The 10,941-nt window shown below is 33.0% G+C and overlaps 1 protein-coding gene across 1 annotated transcript in view; it reads right to left on the bottom strand.

Annotated features, from left to right (window-relative positions):
• Positions 1-10,050: 10,050 nt before the first annotated feature.
• The window catches only part of LOC127634665 (glycogen debranching enzyme-like), a 32,277-nt gene continuing 31,386 nt past the window's right edge, over positions 10,051-10,941 (bottom strand). The window contains 2 exon segments of the mRNA XM_052114298.1: positions 10,051-10,581; positions 10,741-10,874. Of these exon segments, the coding sequence (XP_051970258.1) occupies positions 10,464-10,581; positions 10,741-10,874 (252 nt within the window). The 3' untranslated portion in view covers positions 10,051-10,463.

Here is a 10,941-nt window from a genome sequence, read left to right as displayed (position 1 = left end):
ATGCTTTTTGTAATGGCTTTTTCCTATAAGACAGGGCCAGGTGGTAAGATGTTCTTTACGCATAGTTTGGAATAAACAAATATCCATTTCAACTGCTTTGTTTTCCATTTAATGAAATATATATATATATATATATATTACAGAGTGTAACGCATGTTGCTCTATGTTAAGAAACATATGTTCCCGCCACCTGTCCTTGATACAACCCACGGGAAATTTAAATACCATGTTAAATTAACAGGTGACCACACCCTAGTGTTGTTACAACTCTTATGAAGCCAACTAGAAATTGGGATACAATGTGTCTCTAAAGATTTCTGTTATTGAATTGAAACTGTATTATTGAGAGAGGAGTCATTTCTCACAACAGAAGAAAGTCATGCTGTGTGTGTCTATCAGCAGTAATGGGTAGACACACCTAATCCTACAGACATTACATCACATTTAAAGGCTCTCACAGAAACCACTGCCTCACAAAAATACTACGTTTATGCTGTAGTTATTCTGTGAAACTAAAAGGATTGAACATTTTGAAATCTGAAAAAAAGGAAAGAAAAAAAGCAAACAAAATCTCTGAATCATTGTTCTGAAAATAGAAGTAGGAAAAAACATTGACTGCTTTTTCCAAGTCATATCAAGATGTTTTTATCAATAAATAGTTTTTTAGATATTAAAGCAAAAAAATTAAATACAATAAAAATAAAGGAGCTAGAGTTCACTACAGTTTTGTTTAAAAGCTGATCGTCTTTGCCTCTCTGAGGATGTTAAAAAGACAATTGAATTCTCTCATCATTCTCACTCACTCTTGCCATCCCAGATGTGTATGACTTTCTTCCTTCTGCTGAACACAAACAAAGATATCTAAAAGAATATCTCAGCTCTGTAGGTCCTCACATTACAAGTAAATGTGTACCAACATTTTGGAGCTCCAAAATGCACATAAACACAGCATAAACATAATCAATATGACTCCAGTGATTAAATGTATATTTTCAGAATCGATATGATAAGTTTGGGTGAAAAACAGATCATTATTAAAGTAAATTTGACCTTCCATTCTCCTCCCTGCCCAGTAGGTGGCGATATGAACGAAGAATGCAAATCACCAAAAAGAAAAGGAACGTGAAAGTGGAGATTGATAGTACAAAATGACTATTTATTTCTCACCCACAACTATCCTAACGCTTCTGAAGATATGGATATACACTGGAGTCATATGGATTACTTGAATCATTTTGGAGCTTCAAAGTTTTGGTACCCACTGACTTGCATTGTTAGGACCTACCGAGCAAAAAATCTTGAGTTTGGCAGAAGAATGAAAATTATCCACATCTGGGCATGTGGGTGTATTTGATGTCAGAATAATTACTTGAATAGGAATTAACATCTATCAGGAACACGGATTAAATATGCAATAATCAGATATGGTGTTCAGATGTTCACAAGCAGCATTTATGAGGAATGAAAACAAGTAAGTATGACGTATTTCATCCTTTGCTTAGGGAAATACATGTAGAAATCCATTAAGTCTCTCTAAATTATTAAACTGGACATGGTACAGGGAACATTTCAGAAAAATGCTGCAGGCATAGCCAGTCCTGCATCTGTTCAGGTCCAGGGGTCTTAAAGCAGTTCAGCAAGGGTGCATATCTGAATCACTGGCCCTTCATGCCAAACATTAGTCAGACCATCTCCAATGATTCACACGGCAAGTTTGAGCATCATCAAGTCAAGTTCAAAACTATACAGCAAAGGGATCAACTAAGGACTAATTCAATTTAAACATCTCTTAAAATCCTGCAAACCATTGCAAGAAAAATAATTCACCTGTAGAATCTTGCGACTTGAAAGGGACATTTTTGCCAAAAAAATAGACCAGATCAACATGATTGTGGCTTGTCTTCTGGTATTTTATGGTTGTGTTGACTTCGAATGTGATGTGAAAACTCTTTTCTGATTTAAGCCGAGATGAAAGGATGGCCCCTGACCCTGATTAGCAAAGTGCTAGTATTACACTGCAAGAGCCATTAGCTTTTCTGTCTGTTTCCTCTCTGCTGTGCCACAGCTTCCCTTGTCCACGTTTACCAGCCGAACACCAGGAGGCCAGTGCTGAAACAGCAAGAACCAAGCAGTACAACACTGTAAAAGATGAAAGCCAACCAGCTGACTTCATACAAGCTGCTAAATCAACACCAGAGCAACACAGCGGCCTGTTTCTTTTTACAAGTTTGTGCAAGGAGTGTTCCTATGCAGAATGTATGTTGAACATTAAACAATATAACATTTTAATGTTTTATTAGAGCAGGGAGGTAAAGACAAGGTATAAAATAAGCAGAAGAAACTGTTATTTTGATATTTATTTCAAGTTAATACGAAATCAAAACTGACCCCATTTATTTTCTAAATACATGTTTTTGGTCTTCTTCTTAATGACTCATCAGTGCACATTTTCCCAAAGAAAATACAATTTTTATCTTTGTAATCTTTCATCAAAATGTAACTTGGCTCTGAAACAACTTTTCTTTTCGTCTGATGTCACCAAGCCCTTTTATTTTTCAACACCTTCCCTCCAACAGCTCGTCTACTAGAGACCACTTTTCATAATCCAGTCAATACCCAAAAGATAAAAGGAAGTCCCGCCCTAATGATTTTATTATTATAATGTTTTTAATATCTCATTTCACTCAGATATACATCATAAAATTGATAAAACACATTTCAGCTAAATAATTCATCTGCTGAATTGTTTAGAAATATACAATACAAATATTTCACAGTTCCTTAGAAAAAAAAAAGAATAAATAAACAAATAAATATGACACTGCCATCTAGTGGTTGGTTGCTTTTGTTCTGATCAAAATACAAAATCTGTTCAGTGCATACAGTTCACCCCAAAAACATTGTCATCATTTACTCACCCTTGTGTTGTTCTAAACCTTATAATTTCTTCTGTCTGCAGAATGTTCAGTCTCAGTAACAATTTACTTACACTATATGGAAATAAAAAAAGATGGTGATTTTTTACATTTATGCATTTGGCAGACTCTTTTATCCAAAGCGACTTACAGTGCACTTATTACAGGGACAATCCCCCCGGTACAACCTGGAGTTAAGTGCAATTGCTCAAGGACACAATGGTGGTGGCTGTGGGGATCGAACCAGCAACCTTCTGATTACCAGTTTACCAGTTATGTGCATTAGACCACCAATTTTTGAAGGTAAATGGTGACTAATACTACAGTCCAGTTCCACAGAGGACAGAAAGTTATATGTATTTGGCTCAACATAAAGTTGAGTAAATGATGGCAGAAGTTTTATTTTTGGGTGAACTATCCCTTGAAGTTTCAAAAACAATCTAACAATTCTATAAACATTCATGAAAGTTGAAATATACACCAATGTTCAATTAAAAACATTTGAGATAGAGAGAGAAAAAAGTCTGAGAAAGATTTGTACATTTTCACTATTGTTCTTCCATTTCATTGGGTAACTTACAGTACAGTCATTTTGGGGACTTTCTCCTAGCAAAACACAGTTAAGTTCAGTTAAGCACAATGGTGATAGAGAAACTCTACTTAGTATAAAAATAATAATAAAATTAAAAAAATCCATACAAACTGAAACAAACATCATGAAGGAGATTGGAAATGTTAGGCTTTTATGGAAATACAAATTAAGATGTACTGAGTTGATTTGAAAAATTAAACAAATAGCTTTATTTATTTGCTCATGCAAAATCTGGCTGTGGCATGTTGGACTTTCTTAACCTGCTCTGCCTATTTCAACAAGGAGTGCTATCAAGAAGGCCAGGTTTCCCAATAGAAACAGGATAAGCAGGACCATTTCAGTGCTGATCAGTACATAACAAGAAACAAAAAAAAACATAGTTAAGAATATGAAATATTTCACTCTTAATGATTATTTTATTCATATGTTTAATTTTCTTAATTATCTATATAATGAAATTTGAGACTTTTATGCAATGTTTTTTACACTTACCATTCAATGGAAATCAGAATCATCATGGCCCCGCCAGTGGTTAGTCAGGAAAACTATGGATAATCAGTTTCCATGGTTTTGAATGAGGCTCATACCATCAGAATTTAGAGCCCTAACAACTTGTTTAATAAATCTAATTTGAAAAGGACGAAAAACAACTTTATTTGTTCTAATAAACACAATTAAAGTTGCTATTATTCTTCAATATGCAATAAATGCTACTTTACAGTAAACATGAACAGCGACTGCAGTTTTAACTTTTTTCTTGGAGCGCATGTTCAGATCTTGTAGAACAAAACCTCCCATAACTGTCATCATCCACTCATCCTCCTCAGATCCTTCAATTAGTGACAGACCACTGAAAATTGCAGCCACTAAGACACAAAATGAAAAGATTTTGAAATATAGTGTAATGCCAAGTCATTAAGAAACCTTATAAAACCCTCAACAGAGCAGTAGTTCATGTACATACAAATATTAATAAATAAATACATATACAAATATATGAATATATGAAAATATTAATTTAATATTTTCATGACATTTTATCTAATATGTTTGGCATTAAATTATGTAATTGTTTATTTTTAAAGTTAACATTTTTGTTCATTAATAGACCTATTTATTTATTAATGAAGTGACTTTAAAGATTTACCAATGGAAGACATTGATCAAGATGATGAAGAAAACGTTATTGTTATTGAATTATTGAGGTATAAATCATAGCAACTTTATGACTATCAACAATAAAGTTTTCATACCTGCAAGGCCTTTTATAGCTAAAGCAATGAGCCCAGTTGAAGATAAATCTCCAGCAAAGAAAACCATCACAGTGAGATACTGTATATGATCATACCTTTACTTTATTCTTTTCTCTTATTTGATTAGATAGGAGAGGTAAACGTTGTCTAACTGCTCATGGTGCGACTCACATCGGAAAACAGCTACAATCCCCTGAATAAGACTAAGAATCATCACCAAACAGCCCAGTACAGGATGAGCCCCCTGAACACACACACAAACAATTCTATTGAAACATCTGAATAATAGAACTAAAATGAAAATATTAATCTCTGTCCCGTTAACATTTGCCATTTTCTCAAAGAGAGTGTTTTTACTTTTAAATGACAAATTAATCTTGACGACCTATATACTATGTTAAATCTTTGACATTTAATCACTAAATACTATTTTGTTATACCAATAACATTATTCCAAATTTGGGTATGTAATTTTTTAGAGTTGTGCTTGAAAGAAAATTCAATGTTAAGAGGAAGAATACAATATATTAATATATTCTTTTACTTCTAAATCTCATGTTCTGTTGAGATTGACTGTACTATTTATGTTTGTGGTCCCAATGCTGTGCATTTTAAAATAATAATAATAAAGAACTTTCCAAATAAACCTATTTCCTATTGTTCATTGGACAATCAAAAGACAGTAGGCAGATATTATCCCTTTGCTATACTACAGAGCAGTTCTGTACGTTCCAAAAAGGTTTTTGTTATCCAGTAAAGTAACATTATTTCTGTTTGAGGTCAGTTTACCCAATACTTTAAATATCAAAATAAACAACTGCCAGCAGTATAGATAGTATTTCTATAGTCTGCACACCAATCAGAAAATCTCAGCATGTGAAAATGTATTGTATTTATTTGATATTTAGTCGATATCAAGGGGGGCTCTGAGACCTCAAACACAAGTATTGTAAAAAAAAAAAAAAAAAAAGCATGTTATTGTGTTATTGTGTAAAAAAAAAAAAAGCATGTTATTGTGTTATTGTGTAGAAAAAAAAGCATGTTATTGTGTTATTGTGTAAAAAAAAGCATGTTATTGTGTTATTGTGTAAAAAAAAGCATGTTATTGTGTAAAAAAAAAGCATGTTATTGTGTTATTGAGTAAAAAAAAGCATGTTATTGTGTTATTGTGTAAAAAAGCATGTTATTGTGTTATTGAGTAAAAAAAAGCATGTTATTGTGTTATTGTGTAAAAAAAGCATGTTATTGTGTTATTGTGTAGAAAAAAAGCATGTTATTGTGTTATTGTGTAAAAAAAAGCATGTTATTGTGTTATTGTGTAGAAAAAAAGCATGTTATTGTGTAAAAAAAGCATGTTATTGTGTTATTGAGTAAAAAAAGCATGTTATTGTGTTATTGTGTAAAAAAGCATGTTATTGTGTAGAAAAAAAGCATGTTATTGTGTTATTGTGTAAAAAAAAGCATGTTATTGTGTTATTGTGTAGAAAAAAAGCATGTTATTGTGTTATTGTGTAAAAAAAAAGCATGTTATTGTGTTATTGAGTAAAAAAAAGCATGTTATTGTGTAAAAAAAAGCATGTTATTGTGTTATTGTGTAAAAAAAAGCATGTTATTGTGTTATTGTGTAAAAAAAAAGCATGTTATTGTGTAAAAACAGCATGTTATTGTGTTATTGTGTAAAAAAAAGCATGTTATTGTGTTATTGTGTAAAAAAAAGCATGTTATTGTGTTATTGTGTAAAAAAAGCATGTTATTGTGTAAAAAAGCATGTTATTGTGTTATTGTGTAAAAAAAAAGCATGTTATTGTGTTATTGTGTAAAAAAAAGCATGTTATTGTGTTATTGTGTATAAAAAAAGCATGTTATTATGTTATTGTGTATAAAAAAAGCATGTTATTGTGTTATTGTGTATAAAAAAAGCATGTTATTGTGTTATTGTGGAAAAAAAAGCATGTTATTGTGTTATTGTGGAAAAAAAAGCATGTTATTGTGTTATTGTGGAAAAAAAAGCATGTTATTGTGTTGTTGTGTAAAAAAAGCATGTTATTGTGTTGTTGTGTAAAAAAAGCATGTTATTTTGTTAATGTGTAAAAAAAGCATGTTATTGTGTTATTGTGTAAAAAAAGCATGTTATTGTGTATAAAAAAAAGCATGTTATTGTGTAAAAAAAAGCATGTTATTGTGTTATTGTGTATAAAAAAAGCATGTTATTGTGTTATTGTGTATAAAAAAAGCATGTTATTGTGTTATTGTGTAAAAAAAAAAAAGCATGTTATTGTGTTATTGTGTAAAAAAAAAAGCAAGTTATAAACTTCACTTCCCGTCTTTCCCGGCGCTGTCACAGCTCTATTGTCCACACCTGTTCTTCATTTTGTTATCACCTTGTCTGTCCATTTAAACCCCGCTGTTTTCTCCTTCCCCTGTCGATCGTTGATGTTCCATGTCTCCACCCGTGTATGGTTCGACTCTCTCTTCGTTTTTCCCTGCCTGTCTGTCAGCCCGCTCAAGGTTACCCTGTTGTCTGTCTGTTCGAGGTTACCCTGTCGTTCTCCGCCCTCCGTATCCCCTAGTATTTAGTTTGCCTTTTTTCCCATCGAGGACTTTCTTTTGTTCCTGTGTTCTGTTTATTCTGTTTTCTTATAATAAAAGCCGCACTTGGATCCACACCCCCGTCTGCATTCTCCTGTTTCCATGCATCATTACAGTAATGTTACCTTAGAGATGGAATCCAGCAAACGTCTCCCAGCACAACACCGACTCCAACACAAACTCAGAGTAAGCCAAAAAAACATTTAGCTACTGAATCCCATCTGGCTAAGCAGGAACTTGATCATGGTCGAGCGAAAACTAGAATAAACATCGGCAGGGCATTTGATTCCTGGAAGGATCTTCGTTCGGATTTGGGGATCAAAACTGACCCTGAATTGGCATTCTTCTTATTGGATGGGTAAGCTTACATAACTGCAAAGCATCTGAAATATAGTGCCATAAGGATTGATCTGTGTAATTTTAGCTAAATTGATCTTGCAAGCTACCTCACAACTTAACTTTCAAATAATTTCAACGATCTTCTCTTGATACTAAAAGTCAGGTTAATGTCAATTTTCACACTGACTGATGTGTGAGAAACTCTTCTATTCTAAATGTAATAAAATATAATATGAGAAAAAAAATGTATGTCTTTGTTTCTTCTGCACCAAACACTATAATAATGTACATATACTCACAGCCCTGCGAACCATTGGCTGTCACAGTAAAAGTGCCAATCAGATTGCTCGATCCAACTTGATGTGCTTGTAACATAAACCCGTCAAATTCCACTCCTGATTGTGCATTAAGTGTTACTGAGAAAGCAGAAACAGTTCCATGAACGTCCTTAACTAAAGTGAGACCCTCAGCTAACATAATGTACATTAACTGATAAGCGTCTTGTATGGCTATGACAACAAGCTCTGAGCATTTAACTAATTACTGACAATAAAGACTCAAAGTAATTAATTACTACTGATAGGAAGCCAATAACTGATGTATAAAATAATACAGTAAAGCATACCCTCCTAAAAGAGGCAGTCTTTCATTTTTGTCTATGAAGAGGGCATCTTGTTATTTTAAATTGTGCTTAGCCCATACATCGCCCAGTTATAAATCCTACTTTATTTTAATTGAAGAGGACACCCTGGGCTTTTCAGAAATGCTGATTCTTATTTTATAGATTATTGAAAAATGTGGGGGTGATATTTTATGCAAATTTAACATTTGATCCTCATGTCAAGAATACTGTTAAAACATCATTTGTCCATCTCAGAAACATTACAAGACTGCGCCCCATGTTATCTTTCTCTGTGTCAGAAAAGCCGATCAATACTTTTGTATTTTCTTGTATTGATTATTGCAATGCTTTACTTGTTGGGGTCTTTAAATCTACCTTAAATAAGTTGCAGTATGTGCAAAACTCTGCTGCTAGAATCTTGACTAGGACCAGGACAAGTGATCACATCACTCCTAACTTGGAGTCCTTGCACTGCCTCCCTGTCAAGTTTCGTGCAACTTTACAATTCTCATGCTTACCTACAAGGCTTTGCATGGTTTTGCCCCTCAATACTTGTCTGAACTTTTAACCCCCTTCACTCCAATGCATGATCTCCACTCTTAAATGAGAGTTAGAAAAAGGTTTTATAACTGTTCCTCCTACTCGTCTACATTCTGTGGGTGACAGGGCCTTCTCTTCTTTTGCTCCAAAACTGTGGAACTCTCTTCCATCTGAGGTTAGATATGCTGAATCTTTTAATATTTTTAAATCTCCTCTTAAAACTCACTTTTTTAGGGTTTCTTTTCTGTGATTATTATTGTATTATTTTTAAACTTCTGATTCCATGTTTTCTTTTTTGTATTTCAATGTATTTTTTATTTTCCTCTTGTAAAGAAAGCGCTTTGAGATGCAACTTTTAGAGGCGCTATAGAAAATAATGTTTTATTATTATTATACTAATTGTAAACAAACACCTAAATATACAGTTTTCAAAGCAGGATTTGATTTTCATTTACAAGAAATAAATTGTAAACTTTATTTTCCTTTTCAAAGTAATTAGTAATGTGATTACTTTTCAATGAATTAGTAAAGTATTCTGATTACAATTTTAGAGGAAATAATCAGTCATTTGTAGTGGATGACTATATTTAAGTAACTTACCCAACACTGATTATAGTAGAGTAAAGTATAGGATAGTGTATTTAGTATGGTATCTATTTACCATTTATATTAATAAACTTTATAATAATAATAAAAAAAAAATCTTCCTATATACTGTATATAGTAGGTGGTAAATGCTTTAATATGACATACTATATTTAGTATGGTATAGTATATACTTTATAAAACAAATCTATTTCTTAAGTGTTTGTTAAGTTTAGAATTGACCACATAGTAGGCAATATAGTAGGTCTACACTATAACTATAACACTAAACCATAGACTCACTAAATAGCATAAGATTGAGAAAGCAATGCATGTCCTCCAGAAAACTCATACAAATGAAACATCCGCACCTGTGATTTCATCGCCCTCTTTAAATTTGGTCCTGTCAGAAGTAACGTTGAACGGAGAAGAAATGAGGCATGCTATGGACCACAGAATAAAATGTGTAGGCTTATATCATCTCAAGTGGTTTGTTTTGAAAAGTATTTTCACGTAGGCTGAACAATGATCTTTTGTTGTCCTTGGGCAAGTAATGAATCAACCATGACATAGCAAAACATGAAAGACTGCTTACCTTGTAGATTTGTATCAAGAGCTGTTTTTAATACGTTTTTGGTTTATTTAGAGAATACAGAATGAATATTGAATATGAGTATATTAGTAATATTATGGCATCAGCTGAATTTTTTAAGTTGAGGAAAGCTGTCACCAATGGGCATACATCTGTTTACAAACAAACAAGCAAAGAAACAATCTGAATATGACAGTAATCTGGCCAAAATACAAGCCAAAATGTGTACACATGACAAAGTAAAGCTGTAAAACCTCTCTAAAAGTGAGTTTACATCCAGTAGTTAAAGATAAAGGGTTTTCATTTCTACCAAACATCTCAGAAAGTTCCAACACATATTTGTGTCTGCACGATGTTCTGAATGCAAAACATGTCCTCTGAGCTTCTCAGGCTGGCAGGAAGAGGTTGGTTAGACCTACAAGGTCCTTGCATGACATTAAAGGTCATATAGGGCCTCCAGAACAGTAGCAATGGACCATGCCTGGGTTTCACAACTGAAAGGGCAGTACTGTCCATTTTCATTGGTCAGCTCAGGTAAGCCTTTCGTAGGTGATCTATATCAGAAAGAAAATATAGACATGAATAGCAGCATATACTGTACAAGCCACTAACGGAACTATTCAATTCAAATGCACATCGATAAAAATTTATGCAAATGTGTATTTATTTATTTATTTATTTATTTTTGTCCACATATATGAGGTCTGTAATACCTTTCTAAATGGGAATAAAGTCTGGATAGGACGTTTTTCACCAGGTAAATGGTTTCGTTGTATTTCTCTTGGCCCGTTTTCTTAGCAAAATAAAGTTTGGCTCGTAGAAAGTATCCAACAGGCCAAAGCCATTCCTGAAAAGAATGATAAAATGTGTGCAGTTAAAGCACCAAAATAAATCTCTTATTGTCAAAGACAATT

The sequence above is a fragment of the Xyrauchen texanus genome, chromosome 41 (assembly GCF_025860055.1).
Source record: "Xyrauchen texanus isolate HMW12.3.18 chromosome 41, RBS_HiC_50CHRs, whole genome shotgun sequence".
NCBI classification, from domain to species: domain Eukaryota; kingdom Metazoa; phylum Chordata; class Actinopteri; order Cypriniformes; family Catostomidae; genus Xyrauchen; species Xyrauchen texanus.
Note: the sequence above shows the minus strand (reverse complement) of the source record. Positions and strands in the feature narration are given on the sequence as shown.